Below are 20,589 nucleotides of genomic sequence, written 5' to 3'. Positions count from 1 at the left end.
GGGGTATCTGTTTTGGGGTTTTTTGTTTGGAAATCCAGTCAAAACAAAATTTTTATTTCTTCGGTGCATTGGTAATATTGGGGATTAAAATGAAAAGAGGGTTAGATTCTGAGGGAAATAGGGTAGTTAATTGAAGGACACGGAACAGAGCGTGGGGCTATTTGTGTGACACTGAAAGAAAGACCAGTGAGACAGTAGTAAAGCCAATCTTGCAGGGCAACAATGATGGGGTACAGGAACAGTGTCAGGAGGTGGCCTTCATTGGAGCTACTAGGTGGTGTGAGAGCACTTGGGGGCAAGGCACATGATCTGGTGGGGCCACCAGTGCTGAGAGAGGGCAGTATTTGGTGGGGCTATAGGGTGATGGGAGGAGGTGGAATCTGTTGGATCTATGGTATGGTGTGAGACCCAGCGTTTCGTGGGAGGTGGGGAGCTAGGAGGAGACGGTATCCGGTGGGGCTGTGGGATTGTGGAGTGGGTCCGGGAAACAAGAGGTTGGTGTTTGGTGGGAGGAGGGATTGGGGGCTGTAGGGCAGTGAGAGAGCAGAATCCGATGGGGCTTTGGGGGTGGTTTGGGGGTTCTATGATTTGGGGGGCTGTGGGGCGATGTTGCGGGGTCCCACAACCGAGGGCAGCGGGTCTCTGCGAGGACCCTGCGCACACCGACCCGGGAGGGGGCAGCAGCGGCGACTCCTGGGCCACTGGGTGGGGGCGGTGCCGGGCCCCGGCCCGGAAGTAGCCGGGGAAGCTGCGCAGGCGCCGGCGAGCGGAGGGGAGCCGGGGGGAGCTGTAGCGGCGGCGGCGGCGGCGAGCGGAGCTGGGAGGCGGCGCGGCCGGGTGAGCTGGGGGGACTTTAACCACGGGAGGGGGGAGCAGTGCGGGGCCAGGCCACGGGCGCAGCACAAGCCGGTCATTAGCCCCCTGCGCCCTCCAGCCCAGCCCAGCCCAGCCTCCCCCCGCGCCCCAGGGACCCTGGCGTCATTCCAGGGCCGATCCCCCCCGGCTTCAGGGCAGAGACGCGGTCTCTGGAGGGGGGCGGCAGCTGCTGCCCCCCAGCGCCGCGCCGGCAGGGCCAAGGGGTAAGAGCCCTGTGAGCCCCCCTGCGCTCCGCAACCGCCCCAGTTTGTCTTGCCCATGGCAGGATTTAAAGCGCACCGTGGGGGGCGGGGTCTCGGGGGCGGGGGGCGCCCCCCCGGCACGGGGTTTTCCGGGGCGGGGGGGGGGGTTAGGCGTTTACTGCTCCGCAGCGAAGCGAAAGTCTTGTCTGCATGCCCCAGCTGTGGTGCATCAACTACCCCAGTGCTGTTGCCAGGGCCACAACCCGCCCAGTGTGGTCGCAGTGATACGCCATAAACGTGCTAGGGGGGTGAGCTGGCCTGGTGTAAGGTGCTTTAATACCGGGATAACCGCGTCCGACCCGGTGAGGCGTGGTGCTGATAGAGGTGTGCTAGTTAAAAACCAGATCATAAGGGACATTGTTATAGTGGTATAAGAGCCAGACTTCTCATGGAATCTCATGAATCCGGGAGGAAGGGCTCAATGTATGGTGAGAGCTGGCAACTCTGCTAAGCCTTTCTGTGATGCTGAGCTACCGTCCCCCCTATATGAGTGCCTCCCAAATGTGTGCATTCATCCTTGTGACACCCCTGTGAGAGAAGGAAGTTTTATTATTCCCACTTCACAGATAGGATTGGGGAGCCAGTGAGGGGTAGCAGGGAAAGGAAGGTCAGACAGATCTGACAAGGAGCCAGGGTATGGGGGAAGAACTTGGAGTGGCTGTAGGGTGACCAAATGTCCCAATTTTGGGGTCTTTTTCTTATATAGGCGCTTATTACCCCTCCCCCGATTTTTCACATTTGCTCTCTTGACACCCTAAGTGGCTGGGCAAAGAGACTGGGTCAGAGGTAGCAATGAAACTGGACCAAGAGCCTGAGGAGGGAGACTGGGACTGGGAGAAAATGGGGGGTAAACCAAGGCCAGGTGGGAAGGTGAGAGACAGATCAGATAGGGAAGGGAACTGGGCTTGGCTGGACAAAGAGACTTTCACTGGGACTACAAACTTGAGGACTGGAGAACGAAATTGCCTAGGTTTATTTCTGCCTTTAAATCCCCTCTCTTGAAGATTTTATGGTTCCTTTCTTAGCACTGGGCTCAGAGTGTAAATAGGCATCCTTTGTGAATCATACAATACTCAATTTACATATAGCCGGTCAGATAAACATCTTTTGCCTGAAAGAAACTTGTTTGTTACCTGGTGACAAGTCTCAATTCTCAAGAACATAATTTGCAGTATATATACATAACTCCTTACATATTATCCATAATACATTTTTGCAAGGATTATGATGACCAGTGTGACACAGGCTGTCAGTAGAGACTTTACATGACGCACATTGACAAACTAGCATGAAGATACCAGATCTTTATGTACCCCTATGCCCTCAGACAGTTGGAACCAGGAGGTCCCTGTGTCACAATGATTTAATGGTTAAGACAGTTCAGTGTTGCCTTGGGAAACTGAATTCTATCCCTGGCTCTGCTTAAGAGTCCTTCTGTGATGCTGGGAAAGTCACTGAAACCAAGCATTTCACAAGTTCTCCTGAGGGCATTCTGCACCAAAAAATTAAAAATTCTGTGCTCAATATTTTAAAATTATGCAAAATACCACAAATTTTATTTGTCAAATAAATGTGGAGGCTCCAGCGTGGCACAGGGGGAGCACAGGCCACTGGCTGTACAGAGGTGGGAGATCACGGGAGGGCACGGACTCAGCGGTGAGGCTGCACACAACCCTGACACAGCGCAAGGACTGGGTCTGCCCCCGAAACACCTTACTGCCCTTCCCCTCTGTACCAGGTATGGGCAGGCGGGCTCAGCAAGGCAGGATCCAAGTGTGGAGAGGCTTAGTGTGGGGGGATCCAGGTGTGGGTTGAGAGGGTTCTGTGTGGGACTGTCTGGGTGTGGGTGGCTCAGTGGGGGATCTGGGTGCAGGGGGGGATCTGGATACAACCGTAATGGGTCTCTGCAGGGGAATCCAGGTGAAGGTGATTGGGACTCAGCAGGCGGGTGTCTGGGTGTTGTGGGGATAGCAAAGAGGAGGAAGCAAAGAAATCTGCAGGGGACATAAATTCTGCACATGCGCATTGGTGCAGAATTCCCTCAGGAATACTTTATCGTTATATGTGTGTTCATCTTTTTCTGGGTGCCTGACTTGAGACTGGGGTATGATTTTCAGAAGTGCTGAGCAGTCACAGCTGCAACCGAAGTCAATGGGAACTGTATTTCAAACATGCAAAGTGTTATATTGCAAAGTACTCTGAAAAATTCTCTCTCTAAGGCCAGGTCTGTACTAAAAAGGTACATTCCTCAGGAGTGTGAAAAATTCACACTGCTGAGCAACTTAGCCAAGTCAACTTAGCCGCTGGTGTAGATAGCGCTAGGTCGATAGAAGAATTCTTCCACCAGCCTTGCTACTGCCTGTTGGGGAGGTGGATTAACTACAATGATGGGAGAACCCCTCCTGTCACTCTAGTGAGAGTATACGCTGAAGCACTATAGCTGTGCTGCTGCAGTGTTTCTAGTGAAGACAGCTTGATTCGGCACCTATAATTAGTGGATATTTTTTACCTTAATCTCTCAGTGCTTCTGTTCCCCATCTGTAGAATGGGAATAATACTACTCCATGAAACAGGGGTGTTGTGAAAATAAGATTTGTGAAGCACTCGGATGCTATTGTCGTGACTTCTATAGAAAAGCCCATGAGAAAATTAATAATTCTGTCTTCAGAGCAGGGTCTGAACAGTGAGCAGTAAATAAGGCATGGGGCTGGCCACATTGAATAGTGAGGAGAAAACAATATATTGAATAGAGCACCATCAATTTTATGCACTGAGTCAGGTATCCTGTGGAAATCATATAATTAAAGACTATCATAAGGAATATTCATAAAAAGACATTTCTTAACTTTTGAATGCTTAACTTTGCAACTTTAATAACGTTTTTTTAGCATAATTTTTGTATATGTAATATTAGTGTAGATTAGGTTAGCTTCCTTATTGACAAGTTGAATTAGCAGAAGCCACTCTTAAACTGAAATGAGAATGTGGTTTATCTAAGTTCAAAAGCACCTAAATTGGTGCAGGTTTGTGTGTAGACAAAGTCTTGCAGTGAGTCTGGGTGAGAATTGGAGTTTCAGTGCAGTGCCTTAACTACAAAGGTGTGCTCCTCTATTAATTCCCATTTCAGCAAGGTACATAAGCCTGTGCCTGACTTTAAGCATGTGTAGGCCCAATGGGAGTATTCACATTGTTAAAGTTAGATACATACCTAAGTATCTTGCTGTTCTGGGGCTTTAGGCATGAGTTTTCCCAACATGTTCATGGTCTAATTCTTCAATTTGTGCACCAGCTCAATACATTAAGCAAAAATACTTTTATTAGTGAGGATCTCAATACCCTTTAAAAACATAAAAGTCTGTTTCACATATTGCCTATATAGTACTTTACATCCCCCCAAGGGTTTTAGATGCACTAATCTTTGCAGTCCCTCCCATTTTGTATCTGAAGCAACTGAGGTATACAGATTAAGTGACTTTTTCTAAGACCAAACAGTAGATATCAGAGTGGGTATTAGAGTTTTGGAGCTACTAGTCTTATTTTTAGTCTACTAGGCCACATTGTCCTTGCAAGGAAAACATGAGCAACATAACAACAATCAATTAGAAAATTCTTAGGTTGTAATACCCTTCTAAAAGACAGAAAGATAGAATATGAAAGGTCTCAGTAGACTTATAGTACAATTAATTTATTAAGTAGAACTGGGTCTTAAATAAACTCACTTCTCATAGAGAGGAATTCAGACTATAGTTCTAGTGAGCAAAGTAGTTTCCTCATTAGTTAGAACTGCCATTTGCTAGACAAACTTTCACATAAAAAAAAAAAGCTGGTTAGATCAGGAGAATTTTTTGGGGAGGAGGCTTCATGCTGGATATAAGTCATTATGGTGTCATATAGGAGATGTGCAGAATATGGATAAAAGAATAATTTCTCACTGAGTTCAGTGAGGTCTTAAGCTATATTCTTCCCTATGAGGAACAGTTTTGTAGAAGAAGCAATCTTAGTTCTGTCACTCAACTCCCTCATAGTCTTGGTTGCTTTCTGTGCCTCATTTTCACAGTTTGTAAAATGGGGATAATAAGGACTCAAAGGCTTATGAAATCTCCTCCTCTGGCTAGCAGGTATAAAACAGGGGATGCCTTGCTCTTTGGGCCCAAACGCTGGTGAGAACTCCAGTTCCCAACGAGCTGCTAGAATTCCTGCTTGGGCACAGTCTTGAACCCTGCCTAAGTGGTGCCCTGTCTCTCGTATCTGCCTTGGTTAGTAGGTGTCTAGAATGGAGAAAGCGCTTTCTCTCTGTTAGCCCTCCCAGAGCTTCTTTCAGCATATAGGTGTCTGCAGTGATTAAGTGCAGTGCATGTTTCTTCTGTTGCTCAAAGCAATTGCATGCAACAGCAGAATGGTACACCTGATTTTGATCAGTTTCAGAGCTGCAGAATAGCAGCCATGAAAATAAGACTTTGAACTTGAGAAGGTTCCTAGCTGCAGCAGTGGTGAGCACTTAGGAAAACTGCACTGAATAAATTTACATTAGCAACTCTAAAGACTAGAAACTTGTATTTAATGAAATCTCAGGTTCTGGAGAAGTTAATATCATTGACTTTCCCCCACTAGTGGGCAGGGAAAGCTTTAAACTCATTAGAAGCAAGTAGGTTATTTTAAGTCCTAGGAATGCTTACCTCCATCTGGCCCAAGGGTGTTGAGAGAATTAATTGGTTAATGTTTATAAACTCTGAACAGGTAAAGTGCAAATTAATAAGTTGATTTTGTATCTGTTTACAGTAGTGACAGTTATGGAAGGAAATGGAAAAACTGCTGCATCAGGTCATGTGAAAGTAAGTTTCTTATTGTTTATAAGAAAATTCTGCAGCCCTGGCATTATGTACTTGCAAAAATTCCAGAAACTGCAAATATACCGTATATACTCGTTCATAAGCTGAATATTTTTGGTAAAAAGTGACGCATCAAAGATTGGGGGTTGGCTTATAAATGGGTCTACACCAAAATTTGATGATTTTAAACTCTATGGAATCATTGAATTGAATATCTAATACGTTGTCATTTTGTTTACTTGGAGCATCTGCAGGCATGGAGCCCCTCAGCTCCCTGTGGCCGTGGTTCGCCATTCCCAGCCAATGGTCCTTTTTGATATGTAGATGTTAGTTGTCAACTCAGAAGTATTGTTTTGGGGTTTAATTGTTCTTGAGAGGGGATTTTTAAAACTTTTTCTTTTGAGAAAATGTAGGTTAATTTCTTTGAAAGTTGTATTCTTTCTGTTTTCTCTTTATCTTTCCATGAAACTGGCATGCTAAGATTAGAATTGGATGTAAGTGAGTCAGAAAAGAAAAGAAAGTTACAAGTGGAGGGTGGGTCTATTTTTATCCTTAAGGCATATGCATGGAATAGTTAATGAATTTAACTTGGGATTTTTTTTTGTCTCCACCTCCCTCCGCCCAGTTTATTGAGATTTAAAATTAAGTGATAGGAAAGACAAACCAGGAATAGGGAACCATAAATATACTACCTTCAAATTCAAGTTACAGTGGGTATTTCTCTTTTTCCATGTTCTTAACTTGGCCTGAGGGGTGAGAATGGTGAGAATACATGAATTTGCAGTGCTAGGGGAGAGTTGAATCATTTAATTTTAACTGATAATTAATGTAAAACTAACATTCTCTACTTCCAGTTTCGCATACCAAAGAAGAAACCAAACACAAAGTCAGAGGATGTCCATGTTCAGTCCCCTTTGTCAAGGCTCACAGACTCCCACCAATGGGACTGCCCTTTACAAGAGGTAAGTAGAAGCTACTTAAAATCTGTTTTATTTGAAACTTTTCAAAATGAAGTGTGTTAGAAACACATTATACATTTCTTGTTTGTTCTGAAACTGAGCACTGTCTTCCACCTATCAAAACGAGGTCTGAACTGCAGGAGTATGGGTGGGGCTGGCAGAGACTAGACAGAGGCTCAGGTTGCAGTATGAGGACCTGATTGCAATATTGCCAGCCCCACATGTTCAGAAATCACGAGCCTGGCTTGAAACCCCTTCCCTCCTCCCCCCCCGATTATCTTAAAAATAATGTATATTTTTTTAAATATACATTGGGGGTTCATTTTGTCTTCTGGTTTCTGAGTTTTCAGGTTAAACCAGTGGTTCCCAAACTTTAACAACCTTTCACTAAAAATGTCAAGTCTCACGAACCCCCTCCTAAAAATGAATATTTCCAGGGATTTTCTCCTTTACCTGAGTATAAATTATAAAAGCAGTGATCTTGGAAATATAAAATTTGTTTTTATTACATGCTTATTACACACTATTTATTATTAATTATTATGTATCATTACAGTATTTTTATTACATTATGAAAACGGTAACACTCTTCCAAGATCTCACTTTCGTAGCTTGTATCTCTTTGAATAAGCCTGTTATAAGACAAGGCTCCTAAGTTTCATCCAGGAGTATCAGATGTGAAACATCATGACGGTATTTAAGAAGCCAACTCAGAGTTCCTCGTACACAAGCATTCAGGTCTCGAGCAGTCCAGGCAAACAACGGACGTTACAAGAACGCTTAAATTTGTGCTTCATAATAATTTTAAAAATAATACTAGCTGCCTATTTAATTTTAAAAACAGCAAGAGATATTCACCTCCCTTTCCATTTCTTATAAGGAGTCTTGAAGTTTAAATCTCCTCAGTGTGATAGCTATGTTTGCTTTGATCTGCTTAGCTCTTGGAAGTCCAGGGGCTCCTGGCTGCTGGCCCTGTGCTGCCCAGAGTCCCTAGGGACAGCTCTGTCTGCCATTAGGGATTTTTTTCCCGAGAACCCCCTGTAACATTTTGCGAACCCCAGTTTGGGAACCACTGGATTAAACTGATGTCATGTTGTGAAGCTTTTCTCTGCAACCATGTGGGTTAGAAACTTACTTAAAAAAAAAAATGAAAACTGAGATTCTGGACTCCCAGAGATGGGACTTAAAGAAAAACATGAAATATTGTGAGCCTTGAGATAAAATTGTAAGAGTTGGCAACATTGTAATTTGATATTAAGACTCATGCATGCCTAGAATAGTCCTCTTTTGCTGAAAAGATTCCTTATTAAAGACAGTCTTAATCTTCTCAGTCATTTGTAGAAACAAATAATTACCAAGTAATTTACTTTCAAAATTCATTAAATGAGATATAAAGATGCTCGATGTCATAAATGTATTGTGGTGTTATTAGGTAGTATTTTAACTCAGCACTAAAACGTTGTTTCTGATCATGCCCACAGTATGCTAGCTGCTGTGCAAACAGAAATGATGGCACAGGTCTGCCCCAAAGAGCGTAGGGTGAAGCTTTCAGAAGAACATAAAGGACTTTTGAGCACAAGTCCCATTGAAAGTCACTGCTCCTGAATCCTTTAGGTGCTTGTAAAAAACTGCCCTTTACACTCTTAAAGACAACACAGATGGAGGGGAAGGCACAGGGGAACATACAGTTTAGCTGGTCAGGTGGTGACTGTCTATTTCCTAACAAAGTATTCTACATCTATTTTTTTTGTTTGTTTGTTTGGTGCAAAATACAGATTCTCTTCCAGTGACCTACAATCTTGTAGAATCAGCTGCTTAGCTTTTTATAAGCTTCATGTCAGAAGAGTATGTTCAGGAAGGATTTGTCTATGAAGAGGGTGGTGGTCTGCGGACCAGTTCTGGACGGATGTTTCTTAGCCCACTTGCTGAATATATAAAGTGGGGAATATTAAACCTAACCTTCTTCTAATTGCTAACATGTTTATCTATGTAGCAGTTAAAAATAAATCTTGAAGAGCCTCTCCTCCCTCTTTGATCTGTGTTTCTGTGTGTAACTGGGATCAGAGTGCTTGGAAGCAACAGGTTTTCCACTAGTAAACTGCCTTGTCACTCTGTGGTACGCTCTTATCAGCGTCCTTGGCTCCTTGATCTCTGTACTTACCATGTAATTTTGAGTGCTACTGAGTCTGCGGTTGCAGTATATATACACTTATGGACCAATTTTTAAACATCATTGATCTGTCAGCTTATTATTGTTGTATGTATTTATGGTTTCTGGATCCCCATTATCTTCAGCTATGTTGCTGTAGGCATAACTTCTGCATTTACTTGCTCCTAGGTTTTGACATCCTTGTTACCCTGTGCATAACACCATTCAGTACTTTTCTCTGGGGAGTTTCAACACTGCTCAGAAGCTAGGAATAAGGCATGTAAGGCCATCTACCTCCCTCTCTCATGGCTCCACTTCCCAATACCCTCACAGTTATTGTGGAAAGTAGTTGTAGCAGGACTTGCTCTGTCATTGCAATTTGGGTGTTGGATTATCTCCTCCTTGATGTCCATCTAGCTCCACCTTTAAGAAACACCTCAGCTTCTAATCTAGACAGCTCTTAGCTTTCTGCAGCTTCCCCATGCTCCTTTCAGCTTATACATCTGAGAGCTCCATTCTGGGCCTAGCAGTCAGTTGGGTGTTTGCTCCCTTTAATAATAACACTGTTTAAGGGAATGCAATGCACAAGATTATTTTAAAATGTTTTACAAAGCTGTGTAAATATCAGTCCATTCTACAGATAGAAACGGAGATGCATTTGTAAAATGGGTTGTCCAAGGTCACAGGGCAGGTCACAGTGCGGGAGCTGGGAATAGAACTCAACTTTCTTGACCTTCAGTCCAGTGCTCCATCCATTGGATCACACTAAAGCACACTAATTCACAGTGTATCTGGAAGGCTGCATGACTACCATATTTTGCATTATTAGTCATCAACTGAGTTGAATCTTAAGTTACGTTAAGACTTAAATCAGAAGCTTGCCAGCTGTGGTAGCCAGCATCACCTCTCTTCCTGCTAGGGAGATTGGCAGATCAGTTCCCTACACTTTAACAAAATAAATTGCTTGGACTGAGTGTCCTTTAAAATAATTAAAGTTTGGCTTCCTACTATTACAGCATCTGTTTCCACCTGCCTCATTTTTGACCTGCTACTTATTTACTGAGGGCTCTATATTTTAAGTCCTTTATTTGTGTTTGACCCCTTCGGATCTCTCAGGTTTTTTTTGCTTGTTTCTTATTTTATTTTTTTTTTAAATTCAGCTCTCATGATTAAACAGATTTATGTTTCATCTGCATGTACAAGCAAATGTCCATCTTGGAGATATACTTAATAGTGTTTCCTGCTAGTTTTCTTCCTTATTAGATATCATCCTTAAAGCTTTCAGTGGAATTCCATTAGACAGATCTGTACTACACTGGCAACAAATAATGTCCCATTGTTCCCTGACAATGGTAGAGACAGAGTTACCTACTGTGGTTGGCAGAGCCAGCCTTACTATTTTTGGGTGGGCCCGCAGAACAATTTTTTGCCACCAGCCTTTCACAGTTTTGGGGCAGTCCACCATGATCCACACCACTATGCATAAGACAAGCCTTCAAGATTTTGGAGTGGGGATGGATACTTTCTTTGGGGCACAACCCAAACTTAGTTGATTCATTAGAGAGAGAGAGAGAGAGAGTGTGTGTAAAATCTTCAGATTTCTCTTTGTCTCCCCATTGAAGCCTTCTACTGCAGAAGTGAGTGAGGCCCAGTTTGCTTGTGTGCTTTCAACTGTGCTGATCCATTGGCATCAATTTATATGTTCTGTGCGCTCTCTCGCGCGTGCATGCGCGCGCGCGCTCTCTCTCTCTCTCTCTCTCTCTGAAAGCTGATATATGCTCCTTTATATCTTCAGCTCTCCCAAAAACGGAGGGGACAGGAAGGACATAAAGACTGTCTCTGGCTTTGGAGAGCTCATTGTGTTTCTATAGTTTCTTGTTACTAATTACTGGTCAAAAAAGAACTGATGGTTTAAGACATTAGTAACAATTGTGTCTCACCATTGTGTTCTGAAACAGGGTTCTGCCATGCCACCCATCATGGAGGCAGTCTAACAGCTTTAGTTTTTAACATTACAGAGCATTCAGATCTTAAAGTGAAGATTTGGTTGACTCACTTAGATCAGTGATACTCAGACCTCAGTGGTTCAGGAGCCAATTTAGCGATCAGCATTATCCAAAAAAGCCACAGTAGTATGAATGACAGAGAAATTTTTAGTTTTTATATATATTATTCTCAGAGCAAATAAGTTAATAACTTGGTGAAAGTTGATAACTTAATTGGTTAATTGCATAGTAAAAAGCATCCTGATTGGTTAATAACTTAGACTGGTTAATAATTAAATCACACAGTGTTTTAATATCATGTGCTGCAAAGCCACTTGTGGCTTGAGGGCCACAGTCTGAGTATCACTGACATACATTAAATTAAGTCACTTGTTAAGGGAATTAAGCTAGGCAGGTATCTTACTGGCTCATGATTGATATTGAACAAACCCACTGCAAAAGCACGTGTGCTCTTTTCTTAAATAAAAGTTCACAATCTGGTTTTCCTGCACAAATAGTCAAATTTCTTAGGGAAAGGGCAGATTTGACACCTGGTTGGTGGTATTCATAAAAATGCTGGTAATCATAGTGGTTTCAATACTTTATATTCTTTGAACTGAATGTCTAGTTTTCTTTGCTGCTGGTCTTTTATACTACATAAGCAGTTATGTTCTTTCAAGCTCTGTCTTTCTTCTCCTCACTCTTCCACCTATTCTTACCTCTTCCCCATACATTAACCATCATTTAATTTTTAAAACTTCTTCATTATTAGACCTTTTTTTTAAATTCCAGTGGAAATCAAGGGCAAGAAATCAAGAGCCTTATCCAAAGTGGAAAAGACAAAGGGACTTTGACAGACCCAGCTTCACTGGCGAAGAATCAACAATTGGGTAAGATGTCTCACATCAAAACTAGCTCATTTTACATTATAGTGTTCTACATATTCTGAGTGTTATAAACCTTTCTTGAAGACAGGTATCCTTATTTTCTACACAATTGTTAGGGAAATACAAATGCTATTTTCATAGCTGTTTAGAAAGCCCAAATTGAGATTAATGGCTAGGGATGTGTTTATGTAGTATTCATATGGTATTATAAATTCACAAATAGATTACAAGTAGGGCTGTCGATTAATTGCAGTTAACTCTCACAATTAACTCAAAAAATGAATCGCGATTAAAAAAATAATCACAGTTAATCACACTGTTAAACAATAGAATATCAACTGAAATTTATTAAATATTTTTTGATGTTTTTCTAAATTTTCAAATATATTGATTTCAATTACATAATACAAAGTGTACAGTGTTCACTTTATATTATTTTTATTACAAATATTTGCACTGTAAAAATGATAAAAGAAATAGTATTTTTCAATTCACTCATACAAGTACTGTAGTGCAATCTCTCTCTATTGTGAAAGTGTAACTTATAAATGTAGATTTTTTTTTTTGTTACATAACTGCACTCAAACAAAACAGTGTAAAACTTTAGAGCCTACAAGTCCACTCAGTCCTACTTCTTGTTCAGCCAATCGCTAAGTCAAACAAGTTTGTTTACATTTACGGGACATACTGCTGCCTGCTTCTTATTTACAATGTCACCAGAAGTGAGAACAGGCATTCAAATGGCACTGCTGTAGCTGGCGTTGCAAGATGCTTACATGCCAGATATGCTAAACATTCATATGCTCCTTCATGTTTCGGCCACTATTCCAGAGGACATGCTTCCATGCTGATGATGCTTGTTTAAAAAAAAAAAAATGCATAAATTAAATTTGTGACTGAACTCCTTGGGGGAGAATTGTATGTCTCCTGTTCTGTTTTACCCGTGTTCTGCCATATATTTCATGTTATAGCAGTCTCGGATGATGAACCAGCACATGTTCGTTTTAAGAACACTTTCACAGCAGATTTGACAAAACATAAAGAAGGTACTAATGTAAGATTGCTAAAGATAGCTGCAGTATTCGACCAGGGTTTAAGAATCTGAAGTGCCGTCCAAAATCTGAGAGGGCTGAGGTGTGGAGCATGCTTTCAGAAATCTTAAAAGAGCACACTTGGATGCGGAAACTACAGAACCTGAACCACCCCAAAAAAAAAAATCAACCTTCAGTTGGGGGCATCTGACTCAGATGATGAAAATGAACATGCGTCAGTCCGCTCTGCTTTGGATTGTTATCGAGCAGAACCCGTCATCAGCATGGACGCATGTCCTTTGGAATGGTGGTTGAAGCATAAAGGGACATATGAATCTTTAGCACATCTGGCATGTAAATATTTTGCGACGTTGGCTACAACAGTGTCATGTGAACGCCTGTTCTCACTTTCAGGTGACATTGTAAACAAGAAGTGGGCAGCATTATCTCCTGCAAATTGTAACCAAACTTGTTTGTCTGAGCGATCTGCTGAAGTAGGACTGAGTGGACTTGTAGGCTCTAAAGTTTTATGTTGTTTTGTTTTTGAATGCTGCTGTTTTTTTGTTCATAGTTCTACATTTGTAAGTTCAACTTTCATGATAAAGAGATTGCACTACAGTACTTGTATTATTGAATTGAAAAATACTATTTCTTTTGTTTTTTACAGTGCAAATATTTGTAATAAACAAATATAAAACGAGCACTGTACATGTATTTTGTGTTGTAATTAAATCAATTTATTTGAAAATGTAGAAAACATCCAAAAAGATTTAAATAAATGGTATTCTATTACTGTTTAACAGTGTCATTAATTGCAATTTTTTTAATTGCCTAACAGTCTTAATTACAAGCTTTACTTTGTTGTAAGATTTCTCACAAAGTTGGATGGCAGCATCAAATTAGGAATACAAATCTAACAGGTAATTGAGGCCTTATCTACACTATGGGAGTAAGTCGACCTAAGTTTCACTCCAGCTATGTAAATACTGTAGCTGGAGTCAACGTAGCTTAGGTTGACTTGCTGTGGTGTCACCACCACTCTGCGTCAATGGGAGACAGTCTCCCATCGACTTGCCTTACTCTTCTTGTTCCGGTGGAGTATTGGAGTGAACTGAAGAGCGCTCTGCAGTTGATTTAGCTGGTCTTCACTGGATCCACTAAATCAACCCCCGCTGCATCGATCGCAGCAGCATAGATCCCCTGTAAGTGTAGATATGGCCTAAGTCAGGACATTCTATGGCCTGTGTTATGCAGGAGCTTAGGCTAGATGATCACAGTGGTTCTTTCTGGCTTTATAATCTGTGAATCTCTGTGTCAGTTAAATTCTTTGAGATCCTTAGATGAAGACTGTTACTCTTTAAGTACAAATTATTATTTCAGCACCTGCTGCTCTTGTGGGTTTGTTTTTTTCCAAATCAGTTTCCAGATCACCTTTCAAATATATACATCACTATGGGATCTCTGACAGATCATAAATAAGTTTTTTGTCAGCTGTCAAAGGAAAACAAAGCCAACCAACATGATTAGCAGTAAGTACTGAGAAGTTAGATACAAGCATGTTCTCAGACCTCTTAAGTGAGTGAATGTGTGATGTGGTGGGAGGTGGTATGATTTAAGGAATCTTTATACTGATGACCTTTTTTGTCATTGGTATGTTTTGGTTTGCCTCAGAGGTTAATAGTGAATTGCATAGAAAACATCTACTCTGTAGCAACTGGATAGTTATGTATGTTAAAGAACATGTTTGAGAAATCACATGTGGAAGGAATAAGAGTATTTGACAAAGCTAAATGTTAAGTATTCTTAGATTCAGTGTTGGTGACAGAAATTAAGTATTTTGATTTCATGGTGCGATTAAATCTACATAATTTAAACAATTAGATAATTCCAGTTATTTCTAGTTTGTGAATTGCAGAATTAGGATAATTCTCTATCTCATGGTTGGTATTTAGAATAAACTCATTTATGAAGTAGTTTCTTGGAAGGAAAAGGTTCTAGAAGTGCAAACTTTTGAAGAAGAAGCTACAGTTTAAGGAAATGCTTAACGTCAAAGTATGTCAGATGATTCTGCACCTTTTACTCAATGTGTAAGTGACCACAAAGGTTTCTTTGGTGATCAGTTAGCCCTGCATTTATGTACAGTAACTACTTGCTTAATGTTGTAGTTATGTTCCTGAAAAATGCTACTTTAAGCGAAACGATGTTCAATTTCCCCATAAGAATTAATGTAAATGGGGGGGGGGGAAGGAAGGTAGGTTCCAGGGAAATTTTTTTTGCCAGACAAAAGACGATATTCATATATATAAGTTTTAAACAAACAATTTAATACTGTACACAGCAATGCTGACTGTGAAGCTTGGTTGAGGTGGTAGAGTAAGAGGGTGGGATATTTCCCAGGGAATGCCTCACTGCTAAATGATGAACTAGCACTCAGCTGAGCCCTCAAGGGTTAACACATTGTTAATGTAGCCTCACTCTACAAGGCAGCAGGAATGGAGGGAGGGGAGACAGCATGGCAGAGAGAGACAGAGACACGCACCTTTTATGTGTGAGAGAGAGAGAGACAGGTTTTGCCCCTTTAAGGACGCTGACCCTTCTCTAAGTACAATGCCTTTTTAAGTAGATCAGCAAGTTGAGACACCAGCTGCTGCCAGCAAGCTCCTTCCGTCCTGAGCCTTATGTCCCCCAACCCCCCCCCCCACTCTGTGGAGATGGGGGGCAGGAGTGAGGGGACACCCTGACACTAGAACCCCTCTTCCCCTCCCCCCGCCCTTGCACAGCAAGCAGGAGGCTCCCAGGAGCAGCTCCAAGGCAGAGGGCAGGAGCAGCACAGGGCAGTGCGGGGAGGGACAGATGAACTGCTGGGCAATTGATAGCCTGCTGGGCGGCTGCCACACAGAGAACTTAGGGGAGCTGACTGCCTTTCTGCCGGTCCACCTTGGTTCCAAGCCCCCACCAGCTAGCTCCAAAGGGCTGCTCTTCCTGCAAGCAGTAGACAAAGCAGGCGGCGGCCAAACAGCATTATAAGGGAGCATGGCTCAACTTTAAACAAGCATTTTCTCTAATTGATCAGCAATGTAACAATGAAACAACGTTAGCCGGGACAACTTTAAATGAGGAGTTACTATATTGAATGCTGCAAACTGTTGTAGGTAAGAAGTATGCTTAACAGAAATTCTAACTTAACTTTCCTGCTTCTCCAAAGGCATAAATGTCTGCATTGGCTTTGATGCCCCAGAATGCATCCTTCTTTAACATTAGATACAAGGGAGCAACTGGCAGGCAATTGAAGCTTTTCTATTCCGCCACATCCAACTTAAAAACTGGAGTTATTGCAACCCTTGTGTTGTGATTTGGTATTCCAGTGGGGATTACTTTCTTCTCTCTGTGATGCCAGATAACATTATTGGAGTGTTGCAGTAGACCTTGAACTGGCCATTGTGACTTGGGAAACTTAAAGAAAATAGATACCTTTGGAATCCATTACACAAATTACTTTCACTTGATATTTGAGGTAGAGGTGCATCGTCATAGAGTTAAATACTTTTCCAAAAACTCATTGCAGACACATTAATAAAAGAGTGATTAGTAATATAGTGGGGCATCAAATGTTCAGAAGTTAATTTATGCTTTTCAAGAATTTTTTTTTTAAGGCAGAATTTGCATAGAACAGGGGTCGGCAATGTTCGGCACGAGGCTCGCCAGAGTAAGCACCCTAGCTGGCCGGGCCAATTTATTTACCTGCCGACACGGCAGGTTCAGCCGATCGCGGCCCCCACTCGCCACGGTTCGCCGTGCCGGGCCAATGGGGGCGGCGGGAAGCGGCGCGGGCCGAGGGTTGTGCTGGCCACGGCTTCCCTCCGTCCCTATTGGCCCGGGATGGCAAACCGTGGCGAGTGGGGGCCGCGATCGGCTGAACCTGCCGCGTCAGCAGGTAAATAAACTGGCCTGGCCCGCTAGGGTGCTTACCCTGGTGAGCGGCGTGCCAAACGTTGCTGACCCCGGTTTAGAAAATTGAGATATTGAGAACAAAATTAATCAAGGGATACAATAAGAAATTCTTTAATTGCATATTCACTAGTGCTAGGATGCTGGATAATAAATGAGAGGAGTTGCGTATTTAAGAGTATAATCTTGACCTAGTTGGTGGTATATAAACCTGTTGAGAAGATTCTTATAATTGAAATGTTAAAATAAATGGAATTTAGGAAGGATGAAGTAGGCAAAAGGGGAGGCGGACTAGCACTCCATGTCAAAAATGGCGTTGTCTATTTCCTGAGTGTTACGTCAGACCTCCGGCATGCTGGCAATACTAACATGTCCTGGGACTTTTTAAAAATTATAGAGGACAATTTCCTAACTTGACAAGTTGCTCCAACCCAGGGGAATTCTGTATTAGACCTCATCGTGACAGACAGACATTGAACGCAGAATTGGTGATTGCTTAGTGATGCAAGTGATTTATGACTTAATTACATTTGTTGTGTGCAAACAGAATAAAGTCCAAGGAAGTAATATATATTTGGTTCTTTAAAGGGCCAGTTTCATAAAGCTGATAAGAATTATGGGCCAAATCAGCTGGAGAAAGACATTTACAACTTTCTATTTAAATTCAATTGGGAACTGTTTAGGAATATTTTACTAAATGCCTAAAATGCCATAATTGAGAAAGAAGGCAATAAAAAGCAAAAACGACAACCTGGCTTAAAGGAAAAGTTTGGTGGGACAGGATCCCACTCTGGTCGGAGGTGGGCGGGTAAAGAGCTCCTCTGGGCTCAGTTAGCCCTGACCTGGTGCACCTGGCCTGTTGCACATGGAGAGAAATGGCTCCTTAAAAGGGAGGACCAAGCCCAGCCGAATGTGGCACTCAGAAGGAAGTGGAGCTAAAGTAGCCCCACAGAACAGAGGCTGCTTACCCAGAAACCTGCTGAAAATCCGCTGCTCCTTGGATCCTCTGGAGAGGTAAAGAGCGAGACTTAACTTTACTTTTCTTTTCATTAGAGCCCAGGAAGCTCAGCCTGGGCTGCTCAGATACCCAAGAAGATAGGAACCCAGCCTCCTTCATATAGACTATTTGCTTTTTTCCTTGCGAGGAACAGCAGGGTGAGCCCAGACTGTTGTGTAGGTTGCAGGATTATTTTGTTTCTTTTCCTTTTTTTTTTTTGAGTGTGGTTAAACCCAGAAGGTGGGGAGTTGTCTCGCTAAGATTTACAGCTGGGAGACTGCATTCTTCACTCCAAACCAGTACTACAGTGATATCTACAGCCAGAGAGGGATGTCTGGGATGAGAGAGAGAGACCCATGGGGGAGCCCTTGAGGTACAACCCATGACAGGAAGTGAAAGCAGATTTTACATAAAACAAATGGAAGAAAGGGGAAGTTGATAGCAATGAATATAAACTAGTAGCTAGAAATGTAGGAATTTGATACGGGAAGCAACAGAACACAAGGAGAAAGCTGTGGCTAGCAGAGTTAAGGACAGTAAGCAGTTTTTAAAGTATGTTAGGAACAAAAGAAATCTTAACAGTGGTATAGGTCCATTGTTAAATGGAAATGGCAGAATTGTCAGTAATTATGCAGAAAAGGCAGAAGTGTTCAATAAATATTTCTGTATTGTATTTGGGAAGAAAGCCAGAAAATGTAGTCCTGTCTTACGATGATAATGAAATGCTTTCCATTCCAGTAGTAACTCAGGAGGCTGTTAAAGAGTAGCTACTAAAGTTAGACATTTTTAAATCAGCAGATCCAGATAACTTGCGTCCAATTTTTTTAAAAGCTGACCAAGGAGCTTTCAAGGCTCTTAATGTTGATTTTTCAATAAGTCTTGGAACACTGGGGAAATTCCAGAAGACTAGAAGAAAGCTAATAAACATACTGTCCAATGTTTAAAAAGGATAAGCGGGATGACCAGGGTAATTATTAGCTTGTCAGCCTGACATCGATCCAAGACAAAATAATGTAATGCTGATATGGGACTTGATTAATAAAGAATTCAGGAGGGTAATTATAAATACCAATTACCATGGGTTTATGGGAAATTGATCCTGTCAAACTAACTTGATATCTTTTTTTGGTGAGTTTACAAGATTGGCTCATGTAATATAATTAGACTTATGTAGGGCATTTGACTTGATATTACATGACATTTTGATTGAGAACTAGAACAATAAAAATCAACATGGCACACATTAAATGGATTAAAAACTGGATAATTGTTAGGTCTCAAAATGTAATTGTACATGTGGACTCATCATTAAGCAGGTGTGTATCTTGTAGGATTTTGCTGTTGTCCAGGGAGGGACGCTGGTGTAGAGATGTGAGCAGCAGGATGAAACAAAGATTCCTAGCTTTTCTTCCCAGCAAACATGTGTGATCTTAATTAATTCACTTGACCTCCCTATGCCTATTCGTCTATAAAATGGGGAAAATACAAATTTAATAAGAGTGCTGTGGTTTAATACTTAGAATACACCACAACCACTAAGTAATCTTCACAATACCCCAATGAAGCAAGTACATTGTATTCCTATTTTACTTATGGGTAAAATAAGACTGAATATGGTCAAGCAACTTGCCCAAGGTCACAGAGGGAGTTCTTGATTCCTAATCCCATTTTCAAACCACTTACTCCTCTTTCGTTACTAATTGTCATAAACCACTTTCAGATCCTGTGATGAAATAGCACAATTTATTATTACTATCTGTGCTGTAAAGTTCACTTTACTATTTGTGTCCCAGATCAATTAACTTAATTTTTCCTTAAAGCATATATGAGGCTTTTAAAGATAGTTTTTTAACAGAAGGGATACAACTCTTTCAGAGGCAGGTATCAGGACCTGGAACCAGACTTCACTGGCATCCATTTAGCAGCACTTGTTCTGGAGTATGTAGGATGGGAGCTTTTATTCAAGCTTTTGATTCTTGTCTGCTTAGTTCTTTGGGAAATTTTTTTGTAGAAATACCTGAGTTTCTTGAAAAAGGTGTGTAATGTTTTCCTGTTAGCCTGGCATTGTAAGCATTTCATTGAAATATATGTCAGGATTGGGTGAAGTAGTGACTGCTTTATCACAAAGACTTAACTCTTGTAATCGGTTACTGACAAGCTTACCTGGGAAATGATTCCTTGCTCCTGGTCGGCAAGATTAGTGTGGATGCTTGTTTGTTGCTAAAGTTTCCGAATGCAGTGTTGGTTATCTGCATCCTAAACTGGTATATAGGGCACCTATCTTGGAGCAGGGGGAGGAAATACATGGGCTCTTTTTATATCAGCAGGATGGTGTCCTGAGTCTCTGTTTGCCAGAAGCTGGGAATGGGCAACAGGGGAGGGATCACTTGATGATTACCTGTTTTTTTTTTTTTCATTCCCTCTGAAGCACCTGGCATTGGCCACTGTCAAGAGACAGGATACTGGGCTAGATGGACCTTTGGTCTGACTCCATATGAGTTCTTACATTCACACCTTCTCTGAGCCTCATAGTATCTGCCTGGCACATATCTCTCACTTACACAAATATGTTTCTCTTTATATAAAAGCAATTCCTCCCATAGTATGTATAATTCGTTAGTCTTCATCTTTCTCACTTTATATATACAATCTCCATAGAAGCAATTTCTGCCATGCAAGTCTCTTA

At 41.8% G+C, this 20,589-nt stretch overlaps 1 protein-coding gene across 7 annotated transcripts in view; it reads left to right on the top strand.

The window, feature by feature from the left end:
• Nucleotides 1–782: 782 nt before the first annotated feature.
• SENP7 (SUMO specific peptidase 7) overlaps nucleotides 783–20,589 on the top strand; it is a 78,928-nt gene continuing 59,121 nt past the window's right edge. For all 7 annotated transcript variants that reach the window (XR_004648178.1, XR_004648179.1, XM_034790192.1 and 4 more), the window contains exons 1-4: nucleotides 783–837; nucleotides 5,898–5,950; nucleotides 6,802–6,909; nucleotides 11,833–11,930. Coding sequence is in view for 5 of the 7 variants with exons in the window: in XM_034790192.1 (XP_034646083.1) it covers nucleotides 5,909–5,950; nucleotides 6,802–6,909; nucleotides 11,833–11,930 (248 nt within the window). In the remaining 2 variants the exon portion in view is untranslated. The remainder of the gene's footprint in view (nucleotides 838–5,897; nucleotides 5,951–6,801; nucleotides 6,910–11,832; nucleotides 11,931–20,589) is intronic.

Source organism: Trachemys scripta, chromosome 1, assembly GCF_013100865.1.
Source record: "Trachemys scripta elegans isolate TJP31775 chromosome 1, CAS_Tse_1.0, whole genome shotgun sequence".
NCBI classification, from domain to species: domain Eukaryota; kingdom Metazoa; phylum Chordata; order Testudines; family Emydidae; genus Trachemys; species Trachemys scripta.
Note: the sequence above shows the minus strand (reverse complement) of the source record. Positions and strands in the feature narration are given on the sequence as shown.